The 24,123-nt window shown below is 35.5% G+C and overlaps 1 protein-coding gene and 2 long non-coding RNA genes across 22 annotated transcripts in view; 2 read left to right on the plus strand and 1 right to left on the minus strand.

The window, feature by feature from the left end:
* Positions 1–24,123, minus strand: part of Patronin (calmodulin-regulated spectrin-associated protein patronin) — a 146,900-nt gene that overhangs the window by 7,978 nt on the left and 114,799 nt on the right. For 5 of the 20 annotated variants that reach the window (XR_012993519.1, XM_076321989.1, XM_076321983.1 and 2 more), the window contains exons 3-22: positions 16,898–17,113; positions 15,269–15,723; positions 12,662–12,777; positions 11,902–12,012; positions 9,672–9,753; positions 8,868–9,087; positions 8,293–8,797; positions 8,044–8,210; positions 6,304–6,480; positions 4,926–5,059; positions 4,696–4,849; positions 4,415–4,613; positions 4,036–4,268; positions 3,153–3,327; positions 2,755–3,035; positions 2,281–2,568; positions 1,973–2,209; positions 1,719–1,896; positions 1,054–1,173; positions 399–494 (exon numbers count right to left, since the gene is read on the minus strand). Coding sequence is in view for 19 of the 20 variants with exons in the window: in XM_076321989.1 (XP_076178104.1) it covers positions 399–494; positions 1,054–1,173; positions 1,719–1,896; positions 1,973–2,209; positions 2,281–2,568; positions 2,755–3,035; positions 3,153–3,327; positions 4,036–4,268; positions 4,415–4,613; positions 4,696–4,849; positions 4,926–5,059; positions 6,304–6,480; positions 8,044–8,210; positions 8,293–8,797; positions 8,868–9,087; positions 9,672–9,753; positions 11,902–12,012; positions 12,662–12,777; positions 15,269–15,723; positions 16,898–17,113 (4,144 nt within the window). In the remaining variant the exon portion in view is untranslated. The remainder of the gene's footprint in view (positions 1–398; positions 495–1,053; positions 1,174–1,718; positions 1,897–1,972; positions 2,210–2,280; positions 2,569–2,754; positions 3,036–3,152; positions 3,328–4,035; positions 4,269–4,414; positions 4,614–4,695; positions 4,850–4,925; positions 5,060–6,303; positions 6,481–8,043; positions 8,211–8,292; positions 8,798–8,867; positions 9,088–9,671; positions 9,754–11,901; positions 12,013–12,661; positions 12,778–15,268; positions 15,724–16,897; positions 17,114–24,123) is intronic. The other 15 variants (XM_076321991.1, XM_076321985.1, XM_076321980.1 and 12 more) reach the window with 8 other exon arrangements.
* On the plus strand, positions 3,786–4,428 carry LOC143152177 (uncharacterized). Its single transcript, XR_012993523.1, has 2 exons — positions 3,786–3,871; positions 4,038–4,428. It is a non-coding gene; the product is annotated as an uncharacterized LOC143152177 (long non-coding RNA).
* LOC143152176 (uncharacterized) lies at positions 4,917–6,137 on the plus strand. The gene is made up of 3 exons (XR_012993522.1): positions 4,917–5,101; positions 5,455–5,636; positions 5,838–6,137. It is a non-coding gene; the product is annotated as an uncharacterized LOC143152176 (long non-coding RNA).

Genomic DNA, 24,123 nt, shown 5'->3' on the forward strand with positions numbered 1-24,123 from the left:
CCTTGTTACATTCCAAACGCTATGTACGATCAAAGATTAATAGTAGGGGATGCTTCAATCGTACGTCATTGCATCAGGGGCAGAGTCTAACTACGAGCCATGTCCGCTAGGAACATCAAAAACTCAAGGTAGCCGGTGCAGGTTGGTGCAGAATAATGTTGCGTTCCAACTGAAAGATATCTACTATAAGGCGCTACTTAAAAATAAAGTCATACCCTCAAATAACCTTACTTCGGGTATTTGGAGAATAATCAAACGCTAATGAAATATTCAACATTGTAAGATTCATACGTAGCTGCCCATACCAGTGATACATCCTGCAACGAGTCTACTTTCATCAAGCCAAACGTTTAAGGAACATGATATGGCATTCTTTCTATAAATAATAATCAACCCACCTCTAGATGTCTTGTAGGAACCACGTCGACCAAGTTGATTCATACTTCGACAAGGCGAGGATCCTCTACCGTCGTCGGGCGAATCTACGGAAGATACTAAAATAGGGTACCTCTATTACAATCAGTTAGTTCCTCCTCAGGGTGATACTAGATACTATATTTTAGACATATTTGGCTACGACATTACACTAATTAACAGATATTAAAAATAAATTCAAGCATGCAGAATTATACGAAGGGAAAAGTGCTATATCAAATCATTTCTACATTAAAAATGAATAATTCCGAACAACGTATTAGATACAGTATATAATCAAATATTTTCCAATCTGGCTTGCACAGTAACATACTTGATACGGTATATCGCACTTTCTTCGGTTAAGTTAAAACAATGCATTACGACAAATTATTTCCTGAATAACTTTTTTAAACTTTATCGTTACATATTAAGCGGCGAATATAAGCAAAAAACTTCAATCAGCGTGTTAATAACCATAGAAAGACAATTAATAATCCTAACTTTATAACTCGTTTGGCTTTTCGTATGCAGAAGCTAATATACATATAAATATATATATATACGCATATACACATATATGTATATGTGTGATGTTCCAGATACAAATGCGAGTCAGAGAATGTGTGTTGTGCATACCCCTGAGACTGCCGCCCCGATAAAGAGGGCCGGAACGTCGGTCTTCAAAATGGGCAGCAGTAAGACTGTCCTGCGAGCCTCGGTAGTAGTCTCGCCTCATCGTCGGGGAGGTCAGCGACGCTACAGTAAGTGTGTTAGTGCAAAACAATCAGCTCGAATTTTCTTCACTATTCTAGTTTAATCAAATAGATCTAAGAACGTACGTATAAAGTATCAGCTATGACTCATCGATGTCTTTACTTTGAATAGTCGAGGACATAAACTAACATAGCTGAGAAAATTTTGAGCTTGTGAATTGTGATTGGGTGAGATTTCATAAAAACAATTACAACAAAAATCAGTATGGAAAAAGACGGCATTACTAAAAAAAAAAAAGAAAACTTTTGACTCGAACCTTCGCCATGCAAAGAATGAATGCAATTACATTACAACATTGAGAAACTGTCACTATTAGAATATTATAACAAAGGAGTACACTTGTTACGATAGCAGTGGTATTTGTTGTCTTGGAGATAATGGTTTGTGATCTACTGGAATATATCTCGCATATAAATTCGTAATATCAATTGTTTTAACGCATGCGCGTATGATTACTCTCCAAGAAACACTGATCACTGCAACGATAATTGTTACACTACTAAACCATATCACATCCATTGTTATACCTGTGCTTAAATTAGAAGAAGAACCCTTTTTTCCGCGACTAGGCGTAAGAGCCCCAGAATCCAAATCCGCACCAGCATCTACATGAATTGTCTTGGGTCGTGGTCGAGTTGTTGCAGTCTTATTACGCAGTTTTGTTGGCTTTATTGCATTGAGAAGCTCCTTATCGATAACCTTGCCCTAATTGCAGTAACGATATATAGTAGTCAATTTCATTAAAGCAAATGTGGGCGATTAACTCAGACAGAACTCTCACTTCTCTCTCTGCCTCTTCTATCGCCTTCTTTACTTTATGTTGTTCTAAAATAGCTGCTCGTCGTTGTCTCTCCTCATCCTTTTTACGGGCTCTTTCCTCCGCTTTTAATTTCTCTTGTTCCCTACGCGCTTGTGCTTCTACCTCTTTCCTCTCTTTCAGTTCTTCTTGTTGCTGTCTTCTTTGCAATGATAGAAGCATTATACGTTCTTTCTTCCGCTCCATTTCATCCAAAGAATTCTACGAAAGTAAATTAAATGCACACAATGGAAAAAATCATCAAACCCATGTTGCCCATTGTATAAACTTACTGGATCAGGATTAGCAAGCTGATTTCCAATTATTAATCCAACTCCAGATTGTCGACTTTCTTCACTATTATCGCGTCGTTCTCTTTGTTTCTCTCTTTCTCCTTCTCTTTGTAATTCTTTATCTCTAATTTCTTGCCGTTGAAATTCTCTTTCATCTAGTTGACGTTGTTTTTCTCGATCTGAATCTCGTCGAGTTTCCAAGTGCTTTTGCCTATCAATAATAGCAGACGGTGATTCAGAACGTACTGTGTAATCTTCGTTGTCAACGTACGACGATATTGTTCTCTCCTGAGAAAAGTCATAAAAAATTTAGCTATACTAAATAAACAAATTTTAAGGTACTAAAAATAGTTAAAAATATTTCATAATAGGCGAGAACATAGTGGGAAACACGAGCATATAATAAAATATTAGTTTCCTCCTATTATATCGCCATTTATGATATGTTTACTTGGATCTGCATTTCGTATCTACCTTCTTAGGAGATGTTCTTTTCACTCTAAGAGTCGGTTTCGGTTTCTTCGGTGCATCATTATCAAAACAAATGTAGAACCCTTTTTCACCAGCATCCGTTGGATCGAGAGGTGTAACCTCTGGAGTACCTGATGGAGATGGTGTGGCCTCTCTTAATGATGGATGAGGTTGAAATGAATTACGTGATATTGAAGGTCTAGTTGGTGATGGAATTCTATATGTACGGCTGCCAGATGTGATGTGTAAACCTCTTATACCTTGTGAAAGTTCATCATCATTTCCTTCAAAATATAAGGATGAGTGAAAAACAGAACGTGAGAACAAAACCATAAAGACAATGATCTCCATACAACCGTTATGTGTAATATTTTTAAATGAACAAGAAAAAATATATTTACCAATAAATGATATATTTTGAGGCTTCATATCATCAACAGGTGGAGCTGGAACAGGTGCATGCAGTCCAGTCGTTTGTCTCTTCTCAGTAGGACTTTCACATTTAATTGGTATGTGATGTACACTCGGCCTTTTTGGTTCAGGGCTTTCACTCATTAACTGACTTATTCGATGAACCTAAATTAAAATTACAAGATTTGATGAAAATAACAATAACAAGAAAAGTGTATCAACACTATTTTTTTCTTTATTATTTGAACAAATCGTTAAAAAATGGTCTATTACTAATATAAAATTATATCTTTAAGAAATAACATCGCACAATAAACACCATTCTTATGACACATTCACTGATAAACTATACACAAACAAACCTCGTAAGAGTAATTATATGAATTGGTGGTAGTAGATGAATAAAAAAAGTGCATATTGTTAATATTGTCAAATATGTCTTTAAAAATAGCGAATAATATTACAAGAAATATAAACGTGTAAACGTTGAAGCTTCAATACGAATAATGTCTGCCATACTGAGTGTTAAGAGTATCTATAAATGTACATTACATCACTAACTGGTTCCATGACTGCTGCTTACTTATATGCATGAAGTAATTCATTTAGTACCTATGTGACCAAAAAACTAAACATCGTACAATCTTAAGAGACAAATGTGATTTTGTTGTTGACTTTTTACTGTACCAATTAAATAAAACCTTGACAAGTATAATTAAAAAATTCAAATCAATTGATTAAAACTGTTAATAATATGATATTTAACTATATTATCACGTTACCTCTATGAATATTAACATTTAAAAATTTACATATTAATTACTAATATTAACACTACGATATAAAATGATTTTAAAAAAGTATTATACTTACAGCATTACGATGTTGTGGACTAGCAGAAGATGGTGGTGTTTGATTGAAGATAGATGAAGATGTTGGATATGTAGAACCAGGATGACTCATTTGATTATTACAAAGACTATGATCCCCACCATTGAGGTACCTTGGTTCTTGAGAAGTATCATGTAAAACAAATCCTTTCTGCTGAGGTGGATGTGTTCCCCAATTCCGTGTATCTTGATATAAGCGCAAATCTGGATGATAAACTAAAAATTGTGCAATTCGCACGTGGTGAAAAAAATGAACACTTATAAATATATATGTTTCAGAGCTCAGTATATACTTAGTATATTTCTAGAAACCTAATTTTATTTATATTAAATTTTAGTTACAAAAAAATATAAATATTTACCTGTTGATGGAGAACTATATCGTGAATCTAGTTGTTGTTGATAACCCACTGCAGCCATTTCATTAGCTAAGCTTTGCGTAGGTGGTGGTTGACCCCACATTCGTCTTTGCAACTGTGGTTGATCGTGTAAATAAAATTGTGACTGTTGAGAGTCTTGCAGTTTTGGTGTTAAGGGATTTATGGGTGCTATTCCATAACTCTAAACAGTGTAAACAAAGAAACATGTATTAGGAAATAATAATAAATATAAATTCAATATAATTAAAAAAGAATACACATACTTGCATATGTTGCTGACTAAGACTCTGTAACTGTTGTAATTGATGCTGCATTTGTTGCTGATGATGGGTCATTAAATGTTGTTGCTGTATCTGATTTTGTTGATTTGCTAAACGTTGTATATCAGCTTGTATTTCGCTAAGACTGCTATTCATTCTGTGAAAATATATAATGAGCCCAAAAAAGATAAATGTTTATATAACTACTTTATAGGATGAAAGTAAATACTGACTGTGATATAGACTGGTGATATTGGTCGAGATCCATATTTTCAATGTCTGGAGTACGTCTTGTTTCAATAAATGGTGCATTACCATCGTGCTCCAACCATTTATGTTCAACATCTCGAACATCTTCACTAATTTCCTACAGTCATCGGTACAAGCATGGAAAATTATTTACAAAACTGTACATAGAATTTTCATTTATATTATTGATACGATGTACATCTACAGGCAAGTTTGATTGCACAATGTATGCCCCGTTTCAGTTTTCACATGACATTCACTACATCTATTAATAATTGATAATAAATCACATCATGCCTTTCTATACATATATTCATTGTTGAACGTTTTGTATTAATTAATGTATTATGTAGTAAGTGAATCCAAACTTTCTAATGTAAAATATTATTGTATGTTCTGTAAATATGTTTGCAAATATTTACCTGTAGATATACAATTGCATGTTGATAGAAAAATAAGTTTAATGTGTGAAAAAGAATAGGATAATATTATAGGTGATCATCTGATTTTAAGATCTTCTATGACAGATGACATAGTGACCTAAAATTTGCAGAGAATCTAAATATCATTTACAAATATTAAGATTGGATAAGAAAAATTGGAAATACTAAGAATGCCTTTCTGCACGATTTTCAATCGAAATAACATGTAAAATTACAATCACCACACATCAATTGCTACAGTGAACTACTCAGGTAAGAATATACATGTAACACATTAAGTCAATCCATTTCAAAGTATTCATCCATATAATACATATACATATATGCCAATATAAAAGTGGTTTCATTGTTAATGTTTTGTACCAGAGCATGTTTAGAACACAAGAGTAAAGTACCATCACCACAGACAATAATTATAAATAAAATGTAAGACGTATTTTTATTTCTGTCCAGGGAGTGTTTAGTACTGTACCATGCATTCCGAGGACGACATTTTACAAACTGCATTGAAATGGGAGTCAAGTGGCAAAGTTTTTCAAAGACCACAGAATGCATTGGGACTGTTTCGTTTTCCTCTATGGCTAAATGTAAGCGACAAAAAGCGGAATAATCATTCGTTGTTAGAAACTCAACTGTGATTGTCCACTAATAAAAAAATTATGTGAAGCACATCTTCTATCTTGCAGCGTATTATAGCGTATTATCATTGCTTTTAAAATATCTCGTATGCTAACAATTAAAAATAAATATTCAAAACCTTTTACTGTCTTTGATTACTCTATGAACAGCAAAAGTATAAAGGAAAGTAAATGTTTCGAAGCCATATATAAGCATGTATGTAAATCGCTAGACAAATCAGCGAATCAGCAATTTTTCTCAAAATGTTCATCTACGGGAACGCTGTTGTATGATATCGTACCTTGAGCGAGAAGGGTCTCTGTGGTTTTTCTTGAAAGGGTTGTTGGGGTACGGGGGTCGTCTCGGAAACACTTGACGGGGTCTCCCCCGAAGATCCGGAGGTTACAGGAGTGGGGGGACCAATTTCAGCCGGACTGTCCCCCCCAGACGTTGATGAAGAGGGAGATTTAACCTTACCCTGCAACCAGCCCAAGCACCGTGCCTTGTTAAGTACTTGGAGTCCGCATATGCCGAGTCCAATATGTCACCAACCACCACACCATGGTCGGAGTGTCTCCACAGCCAAGTTATACATTACATTCAAGCGCTAAATGCCAAAGCCAATTCAACTTGCAAATACTTCATTGCCAATGGCTGTATTCACTATTGCACCACTTTATATCTTCTCAACAAGACGTAAAAGAAATCTCATAGTGCACAATATCCTCGACTAAAGTGAAAGTGGACATCTATCTATTTGATAATTTCAAAGTTTCGCAAACGGACTACAGCACTTTTATCGTTATTCTCCAAGTCCTTTTATACGAATAACTTTTCTCTACCAGCTACATCTGTTATAATTTTCTTTCGTCTAATTGTAGGTTCACGATTTTTTCATTTTTTCTAAGTACTACACGATATAATGTAATGTAAATAAGTAAATTTAAATGTAATTTCCTTTCCAAAAAGTTGCTAGTAACTAATGTTAAGCATGCAGACCACCACCAAATTAATTTCAACATTATTTTCTTTTTTAATATACATTCAGACTTGTAATCACGTATAGATCTTCTAATGTGAAAACGTATAAAGCAGAAAAGAAAGACTGGCATTCAAGAAGTTAATAGCCTATTTTATTATACAAACTGTAGTGCCTACGTATAATTTTGTAATTCTGTTGTAATACAATGTTATTGTATCAGCATGCACTTACCATTAAGTACAGCTGAAAGGTGGGAAAGAAAGACGTATTTCAATAATATTGCTGGCAATAAAGATTATCTGCGTTAACCATGATAGGCATCAACATTATGTCGTATTTGCAACTACACACAAATTCATTACTTGAAAAACTAATGATATGTAGGAGAGTAGATGTTACAAAAATGAATAGGAATTGAAAAAATATGCTGCATTTACCTGAAATGAAAAATTATTATTCTAAGCTCACTTGCACACTACTTGAAAATAATGAAATATAGTAAGACAGCCAGATACAAAAATAAATAAAATATATACGTAAATGTAGGAGAAATATTGAATTGCTTGAAAATTTAAACAAATCGTTCGCAGAAGAAAAAGAAACTGCTTTAGTGTCCGATATACGATATAATTATGCATTGCTCTATACTAAACACCCGTGGCTAAATTTCAAGTATCTCATGGCTGTATTCAATGTTCTGTTTCGTTTCAAAAAGTTTGATGTATCTTTTTTCTTGCCTATTGTTAAGCACAATAAAACTATTATGCGTACGAAGTATGTCCAAAAAGAAACCAAACTTTTCAAATAGCGTACTACAGAGCTGTATCGCGTCTTCCGCGCGAGCGGAAGATACTGATATATTATTTAAACAGCTCGATTTCTATTTTGGACGGTTCTTATGTATTTGTAATAGTTGTTCTTATGCGTCGTATCTTTCGATAAAAGAAACAAATCATTAAAATGGCCATGAAAGTGATCTGGCTGAAAGACGCTTATGAAATTGGGAATGGGACTTGCGAATTCCACAATTATGAATTTTAATGGAATCACACGTTTTACCTTTGTAACAGCTTGCAAGAATGCAGCTTTCCCCACTTTCTGGCGCTGTTTCGACATAACAACCTCCATTCTCCTCTTCTCGTTCTCTATGTGACGACGTTTTTCTTCCAGCTTCAATCTAATATTATTCAGTTGTGAGGCCATAATCGTGTTACCACCGTTTTCATCTGCTCGCATGAATTTCATTCGGCTCGTCAGTTTTAAAGCGTTGTCATAAACGGCACGCTTCCTTAAAGAAAACATACGTACCAGCAGAATGTTGTTCCGCTTGTTGGGATTGCTGGTTACTTTGCTGCTGCCATGTTGTCGTGTTCGGTAACGTAGCGAACGTCGTTTTCTTTTCTCCGTTTCCATTTCCGTTAGTTTGACCGTGTTTCTTGTTCGAAAGGTTCGATTTCGTAGTGGTATCCTCGGATTCGGTATAAGTCAGATTAATACCTTTCTCCGAGCTTTGTCTATTTAAATTCGCAAAGCTTGCTAATTTGGACGTATCCCCTTCCGAATTATCGTTTTCACTGGAATGTAAAATTTGCTTGAGCGCGACATTGTCCAAACTAGAGTTCGAAGCTTGCCTTCTTAATCTTGGAGGCTCGTCATTCCCGTATCCGTTGTCTGCGAGTATGTGTTGCACACCACTACCGTACACATCCTGAACGCTCGATCTCGCAGGCAACGTGGGCTCGGTCGTGCTTCGTTTGCCTATATGCGCTCCAACTTCCTTGTCCGGATTTCTACCGAAGTTGTGTAAATTATCCTGCACAAAAAGCCTCATTGTTCGATCGTTCTCCTCTTTGATTACTTAGTCGAGCAAACAGTTCGCTCACCTGAGATCCTCCAAAGTTTTCTATAGTCAGCTGAGAGTCGTCCGAAACGCTGTTACGCCTAGATCGTCGGCCAGCATAAGAACTTCTCCTCTGTTCTTCCCAGTTGCTCGGCCGACCAGCGGCATCTGCTCTAGCAACCGATTTCTCGTCTGCTACGGAGCTCAACGTAGGAATCCCTTTACCACGATGGACTACGAAACTTTCTTCGCTCCCGGCCCGTCTGTAAAATAACATCGGATCAGAGACACCAAGACACATCGACGAAATGAAATCCCAAAGGAATCGCAGATAGCAATTGTAATCGTCTAGCCAAAAGCAATAAACCGGATACTAGTTATACTTCTACGTGAATAGCGTTTTCACAATCGTATTATCAGTTTACACATTACGACTGCTTTATCTAGCATCTCTGATGCGGTATTCGAGAAGAAATTAAGGCAAGGATCTTACCCTATATCTCATGGAAAAAGACTCTACACTCCTCGTTAATTTCCTAAAAAATCTGTTTGCGTGCACCTATGTTCTGCGTGTTGTCGATACAAAAATTCTATAAATTTTATTCTCTGCGTTACGAATCAAAGTGTACGCGGACCCTAGATCCAAACCGGAGAACTATGCTTTGTTAATTGTGTTTGAAAAGAAGTCTAAATTGAACTTCATTTGGCACTACTTTCATTAGTTTCGTATCGCTGTTTGCCTTTTTAATTGCACGACCTTGAACGACGAGTTGATTTCGATCCGAGTATAGCTCGGTAGCAATTGTATCGATTAAAAGTAACGTGTTAATTGAACGTTGGAACGTACCTGTCATCGTGAGAATAATTCTCGGCAGTCTGTTGCAACGATTGCGACTTCTTGACAGAGGGGGATGTAGACGCTTTCGCAACTAGAACATAATTCAATGCTAAATGGATTGTTTACATGCGCATCTAGAAAAAATAGTACCAATATCTAAATCAGTTATCACTTTCGGTGTGTGAGAGAACGGAAGTTTAGAAGGATTCTTTGGCAATTGTGGAATATTTACATTACAAGATACACGTTGAAACTTGCATGTGAAATTTCTACGCACGATTCAACGATATGCAAATGTTTTAAAATACTGTGCGTAAAAGGTGCGTAATTATGGATTCGTCACCGAGGCATAGAAATTTCGATAGCCGCAAATTTCCAAGGACATAAATCTATGGAAGGACAGAGAAGCTCGTGTTATCGTACACTCGTATAATACGCACCCGTCTGATGGGTAAATGATTAATTAATGCTACAAACTAATTTCTAACGTCTCTAATCGTCGTGGTAATGTGTCATAAATTGGTAAACCATTAAGAATGGAAAAAGAAAAGGTGGAAGGAGCACAGAAGAGTCACAAAATACAAAACACGCAATAACGTAGACAATGTACGTTGCAAAACAAGTATACTAACTCAATATGGAGTGGATATATTAATGAATCGTCCAGACTTCACCCTGCATCACTGAATGATACAAGACAAGAGACACCATGCAAAACAAAAGGAACCAAAAGCTAACATCAAGGCAAGCAGCAACCGATCGGTCAAAAGTAAACACGTATCGCAAAAATGCGGAAACATGCACGCTGTCCTACTTGGAAGGTCCGCTATGTATCATGGCGTTAAGTAGTATGCAAATAATATCGTTAGTAAGAAGCAGTGCGCCTAATAATATCTGCGTTTTCTTGCACAGTTAATCTAAACATCGGGCCACGTTTTAAATGCAGAACGCATATTTTACAGTTAAAGGAAACAAGAACTTTTTATTGGTGACTCGTTTCATTTTTCCTATGTTTAAGTGATCTTTTCAACTCGTTCTATCGTATCTAATTATCCTATTTAAAACGTGATTGCAAATAGGTACATGGAAATATTACGTATAACGACAACGATTAGTTTAGCGAACGAAAATATTGATAATGTTCCATGTGAGTGTCGCGGCAAAATTTGAAGGTTCACCTTTGCATATGCAAAAGATAATTTTAGTTAAGAGTACAGATCAGCTGTTTTCCAGTTGGTGGAATTTATGGGATCACAAAGGTTTTACTTCTACGTTAACGAGAAGTACAAGAATTATTTAAAAATTTTGAAGAACAAATGAAATCAAAGAATAGTGAAACTTTTATCTAAAACAATTTCTTGTGGATGCAAAGGAATATCTTGAAATTTTTTAGCGGAAGTTACGTGGTTCACTTTACGTATAATATGGTCTTTTTGAAAAAATATTAAATAAATAATCGAAAGTACTTTGCCACTGTTGAAATCATTATGAAATCAGTTATTAATAAAAAATTAATAGTACCGAATACACATGTCTGAAACTTAATTTGAAACGTGACTTACAACATCCATGTACGCCAATGAAACACAAATACAAATGTAGAAAAATCTTGTTTAATTTAAAATATTACGAGTCCTTGATACTTCTCATCGACTGCTACGTATCCTAATTCGCTAGACTACTAGCTCGTTAAACGTCATTAAAATTCATTGCGTTTCGATTTCGAAACACTTTCCAAGCTTTTATGAATAACTGATACCATTCAGCGGTACTGTATTAACGATATCATTTTAAACAAGAGCATCGTGTTAACGATCGTTTGCCCTGCCATAAAACTTCGCAATCCACTAACGTGATATCGCGTTACCAACGGATAATCTTTGTCGAAACGAAAAGTCAAAGAAGAATTCCCGCCGTTCGCGTATACACGCGGTGGTACCATCTCGGTTACGTTAATCAAAGGAAAGTCCAAATGCGTCGCATTTGGAATGCAGTGATCTAAGAGAAGAAGAAAAAAAAAAGAAAAAAAAACAGAACGAAACGAGAAGAAATCAAAACAGAAGAAGAAGAAGAAAAAAAAGGAACATCTAGAAATGAATGACAAACTTGAGAGGTTCTTGATCCCTCGGAAGACCTGAGTACTTTTTTTAAAACGACACGTCAGTCTGCGAAATTCACGCGTTTCACAAGAGAAGACCACCTAGTTTCATGATTTGGTTGTTTGGTAACGTGTGGGTACCTGTGAAGCCTGGCGCGGATACGGAGAGGTTGCTTCTCAGATCAGGTATCGGAGCTATAGACTGTGGCAGACTTCTTTTATGAGCTACGCCATGACTATTGCGCGGGCAGGCTGCACCCGTCACCGCACCGTATTCGTTCATTGGCAACCGGAAGTTGACGAAAGAAGAAGGCGAGGATAGCGTTGTTGTCAAGCATCAAGAAGGTTACGCCATAGAAATATATGGAAATATTACAGTTTTACATTAAGTGATATACGTGGAGGATCGTTGCTGTTTCATTGTTCTCCATTCTTAATAAATCTCTATCTGTTACAATGTTCGACTTAATTAAAAAAAACAGATGCGTTTATTAGTCGCTGCTAAGGACCTGGATCTCGAGACTGGGAACGAGTGTGTGTACTGACACTGATAAAAAGCGTGATACCGTTCCAACTGCGGGCAATGTTCCCTTATTACGTTTGATCGTTCAAGGGACAACGAAACAGCCTAAACGCATCGAACGCAGGCACGGAGACACGTTGCACGGAGACACGTTGCCCGCAACAGGAACGGGATTCCATGGAAATAAAGTATAATAAAATAAATTATAGAACGGGTAAGTCCAATACAGAATGTACGCAGCCTTCACCAATCACATTAATCCGATACGAATAGTCATGAACCCTTCCTGATGAAAGGGTGCGTTCATAGTGTTGTCGAACAAATCTCTCCGATGATATTAATCGAGAAGGTCATTCATACGTTTAATAATTTTCGTACCATCTAAGAATTGCATCGCCCTCTCCTCGCCGGGGTAACGTACGCACTTTGCAGGATGTATTTCCAATACGTTGTACATGTCCGCCAAGAAAACGACTAAATTTTGCTTCATAGACCTGGTCAGAGAAAGAGGTTTGGTTAAACGATGGTGTAGATACAGCTGATCGTTTTAATTTGCAATGATAAAATAAGAATCGAATAAACATTGTTGAACTCAATGTGTCGAAATGTTTGTGGATAATAAAATAATCGATATAAAATTCTAGTTTATATTTCACAGTATTCGCGAAGAGAACAAGTGATTTCGTACAACGAAAAGTTATTGCTCGATTCACTGGTATCGATATATTATAAATTTGTATTTGTTTCTTCTTTCATGCAGTATGCAAATTAAACTGGAATGGCTGCTCAACGCAGAATTCTACGAATTTATATTTAGAGAAACTGGTTTGCTCATTTTTCACTCAAACGTAGAAATGTGAATTTCCTGATCTGTTTTTTCAAACGCTTTATGTTAAGTTAACCCTCGACTGATAAAACGCGATTCAAATTAGTTGAATTGTTCCAATATCGATTTTGCACTTTAGCATTTCGTCACGAGTTAATCCAGTATCGAATCAAGCACAGTCGCATAATTTAGTTAGATGAATTATACAATCCCTTATTTTTTTTCTCCAGGCTAAATTAATTCTATCGACTGTGCAAGTATTTCATCGGTTAAAAATTAAAATTATACGTCCCTGTAGAAATTTTCTCAGATTTTTTAGCCATTCGTGGTCTATATTTTTACATATAACACTGCTCGAAACTTCCAAGTACGAGCTATGTTTCTTTGAGAAAAATGTGCCGAAGTTTTGCCAATATTACAGCTAACTTCACCGTGAGAGATAGAAGCAGATGATATACCGACACTGGTGTTGTCTAATATTTCTTGCAGGTAGTAGATTTGATATTTTCTCAGCAAATGCAAGAAATGTTAGGAAATTATTAATCCTAACATTATTGGGAACTCAAACTATCAACTTGCTTGTCCCTGGTTTTTAACGGTTTAGCCAACCAATTAAAATGGTTTGCGGTTGGTGACCAATGAAGCGTAACGCGAAAGCTATCAAAGGAAACCACAAGCCAATATTAAAGTAATATTTTGCCGATTTTTCGAGTGAGTTTAAGTAAGAGGCTAGAATGTCAAATAACACAATAGTCGAACAAGAAAATTTAACCCTTCACGTTTGACGACTCTTTCACTTGGGCGAAGTAGCAACTCGAAATGATTTTGCGCATGTGTAACGAATGTCTTACAAATTAATTCACAAAAACATTATATTTCAATAATTTATCTATATTTACTTCTTTAAAAATATAATTTTGTAATATTAGTTTCTCTACTTTTTATTTTTATTTTTTTTTTGTATAATAATTTACGAAGCATTCACCAAGATGCGTCCTTGGTTTGTCCGGACAATTACAGCAATAATAGGTTGTTTCGTATCTTCCACTTCTAACTTCGTTGCAGCATAATTGTTCGTTTCAGTTATTATTTGATTTATTATCTTGTCGGTAAAAAATATCCTTAAAAAATCCAACGATTGTTCAACATTTGGGAATACCTGAAATTCCATTTTATTTTCGGTGGTATTTTGCTAGATTGTCACTTTCGAATTCACTATCGATTGTTCTAATTATTTTAATGTTTCGACATTTTACTCCTAATACTATGTCACTATTGCTGCTTTCATTTTCTCTGTCACTAATTTCTTCATAAATACAATCTCGTTTCTACACAGTTCAAAATCAAATTGAGTTAATTTCACTTCCGAAATCCATTTTTTGGGACTCGAAACTTACGGAACTATAATACTTTTGCCACGATCGTCGAATCCGAACTAACGTCGAAGACGTCACGACCATAGTTCCGGAGAAATTTGATATCAAGTATCTTATCTCCATTTTAAGGTGTAACGTTTAACACTTTCCACAAAGGACATAAAAAGCTAAGGAACCTATTCACGAACCAAGTTCGCGCTCTTACAAGTTGGAGATTACTAAATTTGGCATAAACAAAGGCTGGCGCCTCTCACTCGCCGCCCGAGTTACCGCACGAAACGCGTTGACGAATGGGAATCGTCTCTCGAGCCGAAGTTAGCGTCACCGTTATAAAAAATGCGAGCAAACCGTGTTACAAATTGCCCAGATACTTTACGACGTTTCTTAATACAATCCGCACAAACCATTTAAATTGAAGTGCCCCTCTAACCGGAATTAAATTCATCTTGAACTACGTTTGTCACTGTACGAAGCAGAATCTCAAGATCCACATCATTTAGCCCTGTTTGAAATATAACGATCGAGATAAAACTTTCTTCGTATTTCTCATCGGTAACAAATACCGAATTATTTCCTTTTTGTCCGAGTCGAACGTTAAAAGGCTAAAATTCTCGAATATTTTTCTCCGAGAATAGCAAAGAAGATTGTACAACAATTGAGTAAACTTTTTCCCAAAGAACACTACTCGTACCTGAAAGTTTCGAGAAGTATACGTCGATTATCGACGAACCCGATAAATGTGTTCAAAGATTCGTAGAACCCGATCGATCGGGGTGCTCTTACCCCCTCATGTACGTCACGTCCTCGGGTTGCATGTGAAAAATGGAATACGGTAAACATCTGTTACAAAACGCATGAACCAACGACAGATTGTGCAGAGCGTCCGCGACCGACGGTCTCTTCGATACTCGGATGTCCATCCAGTTCAATTCGCCGGGGCAATAAAAGGCCACGACCGCGGCTAGACCGACGCCATCGCACAGTGATTGGAAGTCCTTGGCAGCGGGTAGCTCTGGCAGCCGCGTTTTATCGCCGGCACCGTCCTCCGTTTGAATTTTTCCGATCAACGCGTGCGACGCGTGGCTTATCCAAAGTAGAAGACCCTTCTCGTGGTCCGTCGGGACGTCCACGTCGGCCTGAGGATCGAACCGTCGGATCGCCGAAACGACACGGTCCCCGGTCACCACTTCTTTCGCGTATAGAACCATCAGGCCCTCTATCACAGCCATATGCGCGGACTGTAACGTGACACGTGTGTAAACGTAACTTCTCGTGAACGAAACGGAAGATTTATTTAGCGGTTTAACCCTTTGCGGACAGACACTCTTGTACAGAAACTTTAGACCGAATACAACGGTTTTGGAACACGGTTGGAAGATAGTTAACGCGTGTTTAAAAATTGCTTCGGTTCGATGCAAAAATTTTGCTCGAATGGGACACCTTCGGTGCCATCGGTCGGTTGATGATAAATCGTCTGCCACAGACTACATTTAGCAACGTTTCATTAAATTGCTATAAATAAATACAGAAAAATAAGGAATGGTATTAAATAGATCAATTATATGTTTTAAGTACGTGACTAGTAGGTAATCTTTCTATTTTATTTGTTCATGTGGACGGAAAGTACAAAATTATCGCCATAGCTCATACGTGATAGTAAAGGTATTGAACTATTACGCAGATGCGTAACAGGGAAATGGATTTTTGTCGATTTGTGGTGACGAGTTTATCGAAAATTTTCCAATGTGCGTCCAAAATTGTAAATGTATGTTCTTTGGTGTATATCAATACCCGTCCGCAAAGGGTTAATGTAAACAGAGAGAGAGAAGAGAAAGAGGAGAATTAATCTACCGAATTACCGAACCGAGACTTAAATCTGGATCTTTCTTCTGTCGGTTAATTCATCTATAGTCGGATCAAATCCAACTGGCTGTTCAAGACCACTACTTCGACTGTGATTCGTGCCAGACGATCCTTACTTTTGATCCTTACGTTCAGTGTCTTTTTTTAAAAGATGCAGAGCGTGCTTGCAAATTTGCACGTGATAAGAAATAGAGCGTAGATAGTACTCTAACTTTATGATGGAAATAAGCTCCGAACAGTGTTGAGCAGCCAGCTGATTCCAATTCGACCATAGCAACTGGTCTATTTCTTCAAACCCGATATTCAAAAATGCTACATAAATTATAAACTTTTCTATCTATTCGGACACAACTACGCGATAATTTTAGAAAATATTAGGTTCCTTCTATCTTTGCAAACTTTTAATTTTTTCTCCTTGTTTATTAAAATTCAGTAACACCTACTATTAGGTGTATTTCTTATTATTTATAATTGTCAACTGTCAAAAATATTCTCGCACGAAATATTTTTGTATCTCGAAGTATTTAAAAAAAAAAAACATTTCCTTACCATCTTGAGTGGTGAATTTTGAATGAGGATCGTTTCGGTGAGTTGAGTATTGTTTGGCTCCGCGAGATAAACACCTTTTCTGGCAAGGGCCTGCAGAATACCGTAGTGATTCTGATTGTGATAATTTGGATCCGAATAGATATTTGCCAGTGCCAAACAGTAGAGCTCTGCATTGGAAAGTGCGTGGACGATCTGCGGCTTCAGGTGTTCTTGATCCTTGAAAACAAAGCACATATTTGTCAAAAGACAAGGAACAAGCATGGTAATTCTATCGTAAATAGAAAAGAAACAAAACTGATAAATTATGTAATACAAATACAACCGAAATATTTTCCTCCGACGAAGAAATGTATTTACACAGGTAAGATGATCACCGAGATTACGATAGGGATACATCGTACACCAAAATTAAAATTACTTTCACCCATAATTCGAGACAACGTTCACCGTTGGTTAAATCCATTTTTTAATTTTTCAATTCGATAACACTTTTCACCGAACCACGGACGAGCATTGTAATTTGTTCCGAGAAAACCAGAGACACTCCCTGCTTTCCCTCGACAGTCTTCGTGAGCTGATCATTCGAGCCATCGAATTAGATTAGGAAATGTTTGAAAAAGAAGGGGTCGCATCGATAAGTCGGATAATATCCTCCGAGGAAAATCACATTCTGTCAAAACAGATCTACCCGCAGCGGCAGTTTGAAACACAATACCCGGTGCATAGAGCAGCCGCAACCGCATAAGAATATCCGGCAGACACGACGAGCAAATATTAGTATTCCGTAATTTCCGGTACGGTGCGCGGAAATGCAAAGAACTCGAGACGATGCATCGTGGTAACGGAAATACATAGGGACACCAGTCGCGGTCATTGTCGTAGGACGATCGCGAAATAACACGCACGATACATCGAACGTAGTGAATCACGTGTAAGAAATATCGTAGGTGTAACTAGAAAGGATCTCGACGCAATGCAGTACGCGCATCGAAAGAATACAATACTGCGGACTCCGCGTTATGAAACGAGGACGTACGTAACTTCGGAGGTGGATTCGGCCCATGAAAATGATAAAAATATTCGTACAAAACGTAACAGTTTCACGATAAATCTGAAGACGAAAGTTGAAACGGTTCGTATCCGATTCCATCGATACTCGGTGTTAACGTGTATTCGTGCACGACCTTGTCGGTACTGCTTCTCAAATATGGGTAAAATTTATAATTGAACACGAATAACGAACGAAAGATAAAGAACGTTTTATCCGTTACGAATTGAATAATTATATTTGAATCAGAAGGTGAAATATTTCAATAGGAACCGATCGAAATTTAACCGAATTGCAATACAATCGTAACACGTTGCTTTATTCGTTTACTTCGATTCGAGTCAAGTTTTTCCCATCTCTGTTATTTGGGTTGCCCTAGAAAGTATCACGCATTTCAAAATTTTAGTGTATCGTGTCACAACTGCAACACAATTTCGAGCATCGAAGTACATTCCGTTATGATCTGATTCTCTTGCAACACCATTCTGGGTCTTTGGGCGAAAAGAACTTTGCATGTCCAAATTTCACATTTAAAGAGTCGATCGTCATTTGTTCGAAAGAAATGACAATCGAATGAAAGAAAATTCAAATTTTAAACCAAACGAATTATAGTTTCAATTATAAGTCGAAACTTCTGATACGTACACTTCGTCCCGATATCTTCCAAACTGATTTAATAAATACTTTTGTTTCGTTAGAGTCCAATATTTCACAACGGGGTTTCGCTAGTACGGGATCAATGGACAAGAACTTACGTCGTGACATGTTTTTCCAGAATATCATAAATGCTCACTGATTTAAACGAAAATCATTAGACACATCGCCCAATTCCGTACACACGACTTGAACAATCCGCACGACACACGATTTACCCAGATATCCCAAGAAACTAGATCTCGCATGCCGAGATGCTTTTACTTAAATCGCCAACTCGAAGCGGATCTAAAACGATACGAAAACTAGTTTCTCCCTTTACAGACCGATTCCTGTCTCACTTGCGCGAAGAAATTGGGACAAAGTTGACGTTTCTCATTTGGTCACACAAGTTAGTATCGAAAGCGGTCCAGGTTTACGACCAGAACGCGATAAACTGGCTACTTCGGCTACTTTGAGTTTTCAATCTAAACACTTCGGTAGTTAGTTTACTTTTCGATAATTAGTTTTCTCTTTTAATTGTAGCCGAACGTGCTTTAAACCCTGACGCGGTACTTTATTACAGCTTTATCGCACGGTTTGAGGCGTCGATTAATGAAAAATTGTATTTTCCTTTAGAATCGTACAAAATTTCAAATAATTCGATGCCTTTCAGCTTCAAAAGAAATGTAACCGTAATATTCGATATCCTCCAAATTCATAAACGTCGATGCTATTGAATTGGTCCAAACGAAATGTATTTATTCAACGAAACTTGACAGTGATGTAGTTTTTTTTTTTCATTTCGTATATTTAATCAAAATGGTTTTCATGTGTATTTTTACATTCTTCCTATCGATTGATTAACTTCGTTATTTGAGTTTGATAAAGGTCAGACAGAAGAAAAACAGTTAGGTTGTTTGCATCGATATGCAACTTTTAAACAATTTATTTCATGAAAGACGAACTAAATGTTTGAAGAAGTGAAAATCTATTAACAAACAATCAAAATAGTGGTAAAATATTATATTTTAATTCGTTAATTCTTTGTGATTCCATCTCGAACGCATAAGTTTTTATGTTATTATGTTATTAAATAGGCTCCCATTTATTTTTTAAAGAAGTAAAAATCTATTAACAAACAATCAAAATAGTGGTAAAATATTATATTTTAATTCGTTAATTCTTTGTGATTCCATCTCGAACGCATAAGTGTTTATGTTATTGTTATTAAATAGGCTCCCATTTATTTTTTGAAGAAGTAAAAATCTATTAACAAACAATCAAAATAGTGGTAAAATATTATATTTTAATTCGTTAATTCTTTGTAATTCCATCTCGTTTTTATGTTATTACGTTATCAGATAGGCTTCCATTTATTTTTCAGTGTAGATCGTTTTATCTGATATTTTTAAATGTATTTCTCAAATTCTCAAATACGTGCAATACCATTTATTTCTATTACCATTGCGTTCCGTGTTTCAACGAGCTATAAAACCAAACAGTGACCACTATTGTTTTTAAGCGCAGCCATGGTTACGGTTGTTACGGTATGTGTTTTGTTCGTCTCTATTTATCGAACCATTGTTCCGATTGTTTCTTCTTGTAAAGTATTCATAGTTCGTTAGAAACAACAATTTGTAACAGAGCAACCACTTCCATTCGCATAAGCGTTTAAACGTTACTCCACCGATGTAAAACTCATCCAACTTCTATACTTCGTCACTTTGCCTAACGATGACAAAATAGTAACATTTATTCGTATCTGGTACAGTTTGACATGTATTACTTCAAAAATTTCTTTCAAAATTTTACTATTCAAATTTCCTCTAATCTTCGTTTGGTTTCATTTTTAATGACACATTGTTGGTTTCAGATATTGGAAGTTGATATCGAACACCATTAATGTTAATATCAACTGTTTGCGTACGTTAAAGTTATTGTATTTGTCTTGTTCACAATGGTATTGACCAATTGTATTTTCATCGTACGAAATAACACTCGAATCGAAGTATGTATAACCCTATCCGTGTTAAAAATACAGTTTTATAATCTTCTCTACGAAATTCTATGTTCATGAAAATATAACTAACGGAAGAAATAATTGCCGTGATTAGATTTTATGGTACATTAATCTTCCATATAGTCATTTAAATAGGCTACCGGTTGCATACGAAGTGCTCAATTAAATCTGCTCTTGATCCATAAAAAAAGTAACTTGAAAACCGACCATGGTTAAAAATCTGTTGAAAACGAACAAGGAAATCATTTGGTTCTAAATAACTACAAAGTATAACTACCAATTAAATTATTAATTACGTAATCTCGTTAAATCATTCTTACATAAAGAATAACTTCACTTCGTTCACAGTGTCTTGTTAACAATGAATTTTTGTACATTCATTAATATGTTCATTCGTACAAATATATTTTATACGGGTTAGTGGCAAGGATTAAAGCAGACATTTTTTAATAAAAAAAAAAAAAGGAGCGTAAATATTCAAATGAAGTGAAATGAACAAGTAGATTTATGCTAGAATAAATAAATAATCAAACGTCAGTCGTGCATGATATACCCTGGGATTAAACCGACAATTTCAAATTTTATAAACAAGTGGGATTTATAAGTCAGTGGGAAAATTAAATGAAAAAGTAAAAAAATCTTACAAAAACAAAAAAATTTGAATACCTAATATTTTCTTTAACTTGGACATCTAAAATAATATTATTTAACCGTACTCAAGTGTACTTGAGCACAGCAATTAGAAGGTTAACAAAGCATTTTTAGATATAGGATCGTACAAACTTTCTTCATCAATTCGATTCCCTTAATATGACGTACGAAGTTAAACAGTAAATATTTTAGCTACGTTGAGTAACGAATTACTTCTTTTATTTTCCAAGTCACGTTTATCTTCATTCTTTAATCTACGACGAAACAAATTGTACATGGCAAGTCGAGAGATCGATTCATGCGCGCGTCTGACAGAACTTCTCGTCGTGGATAAAAACAGACGTAACGAAGATCAAGTATGTTAATTGAAGGTTCGTAAACGACATCGAAGACAGACACGAACCAATTTACACCGGAAATTTTATTTAAATTTGTGGTTCCGTCGGGTGAAAGGTAAAGAGAATTCTGCACCATTAAACCACATTGCAGGTGATCGTGTACGAGGGAAACTTTACGATTTATTTTGTAACGCAGGTAACTTGAGGTACAGAGATTGTAACAAAATACACAGACAGCCATTCGGTGACTGGATGGTAAATTGAAGGGAACAACAATTACAATTTTCTGTAGCAGCTGGTGTCGCAGTCGCGACTTTGTACGTAAGTTGATAAACACGAATTCAGTGAAGCAGAATAGGCACAGATGCAAGAGGATCTATTTATTTATTTATATATTTAGTGAAAGTTTACTTTGGTAACTTTTCTCTAAATCAACTTGTTTTTCCTGTTTTTTAAACAAATGCTGTATTTTAGCATTAAAAGAAAATATAGAACGCTGGAACTTGAGAAACATGTATTTTTGCTGGTTTTTGATAAAAATCAGAAGATTTATAAAAGCTGCAGAATGAATAATTTTCATAATTTTTATAATTTTCGAAATAACTTTAAAAATGTTAAAAGACTACAATTAGAGATGAATTCCGAGCAGAAATGTAAAATCACTATAATCACAAAATTTAATACCTCTTGAATTCTTGCTAAAAACGCATTAGATTAACTTTAAATTTATAATAGACACGGTTTTTCTATTCCAAAAAAATTCATATAACTTCATTAAACATTTTAAATAAAAGTTTTAATATTGTATCGTGTTGTATGTAATTACAGTTTTAATTTGTTCTATTATATATTATTTATATATTTACTTATTTATATATTATGTAAAATATTTTACATATTTATATTCTATTATTGTCTTTAAACTCAAAATGTTAATTGAAAGTAATTTGTCCCTCGTCGAAAGAATTTTATAAAATTAATAAATGTTTCATTTTCTATTATTGTATATGTAATTAAAAGTAAAGAAATTTTATAATGCGTTGATAATAGTATTCCACTTAGATCCGAAACTACGCTAATATATTAAGATCCACCGCTTGGTTTGCACCGTTTCACCTGCCTCAACACATCTCGTTTCTTTTCTTTGTCAGCATTTTTATTAGTACGTGTGAGTACTTCTGCCAATCGTAATGCTAACGAGGCGTGCACTTCCTACTCTGCACGAATTCCTTCCAAATACCATCAAGTCAGTCGCACACGATACGTGAGTAAAAGCAAAAACAAAGGGAACGAAGCGAAGGGTGAAGTGAGAGGAAAAACAAACCAGAGAGCGAATTTTAATACAACCTACTGTGTATTTGTAACCTACTATCAGTGATACCTGTTTGTTATCTTTACCGTTGGGTTCTGATGCATGACTGATTTTAAAACACGAATTTACGTGGACCGTTGTTTACGAGATTCGATTTAAACAACTTGAAACGAAAATCACGTTTAAAAAATAGTAGGGCTACAGGAAACCTTATTTACCTTTGACAAATTTCTTAAAAATACAATCATATATTTTGTTCTCTTCGTACTTCAAAGGACCAGCTATTCAAAAATAAATTTTTGTTTTTTATTGCACGACTCAAAAGTGTGAGTAAAATCTTTTGTGAGTAAAATGACTTTCGTTTGGTTTCTGTTGAAATAAGCAAAATTACGAATTTGACAACCGAAACGATCGAGCAGCGACTTAAGTATACACACTTTTTTTTTTTCATTTCATATTCTCACTCCGTTTCACAAATAGGAAGATACTAAAAAATGTTTAGAAACTTCATTTTCTGACAGAAAGAATAAAACAACGGAACGTTTTATCGTTTTATAGACGCCATTTCGATAATCAAGATCTAATTTTTCCTTTCATAACTTCAGTCCGAAATTACAAGTTTCCAGAATAACGAATAATAAGTAAGTTTTAATGTTAATTATACGCTTGTCGCACAATCGCTCGTTGTACCCAAATGGTACCCACATAAGACAAATTATAGTTAAACGAATTAAGAATGGACATTTTTCAAAGAAATTATACTGAACACAAAATTCCTTATTACTATTTATTGATATAAAAAATAAAAATTATCATTCTTAAATAACTACAGAACAGTTTTTATCTACTGTAATTGTGTTTGCGTGGTTATCGCAAACTGGTTGTAACACATCTGACAACTTTTTCCTGTCTTCTGAGTTTTTTAGCAGGATCTACTTGACATATATGACAAGATCTCGCAACCTTTTTTCTTTAATTTACACCTCGTTGTTGCACAGAATTGGAGAAGAAGTATTTACTATACGAGAAAGGAATGTTTGCTGATGTAAATATTTGTATATCCGAGACTCGATTTTGAATGTTCAAAGTACAAAATTCTTCTTCTAATCGACGTGAAAATATTTAGCGGTTAGACAGGAAAAAAAGGGGCGAAATTAAGGATGATATAAAAAGAATAAGTAAGGTAAATGTGCTAGTAGTCGGCCATTCAAGCTATCATGA

This window comes from Ptiloglossa arizonensis, chromosome 10 (genome assembly GCF_051014685.1).
Source record: "Ptiloglossa arizonensis isolate GNS036 chromosome 10, iyPtiAriz1_principal, whole genome shotgun sequence".
NCBI classification, from domain to species: Eukaryota; Metazoa; Arthropoda; class Insecta; order Hymenoptera; family Colletidae; genus Ptiloglossa; species Ptiloglossa arizonensis.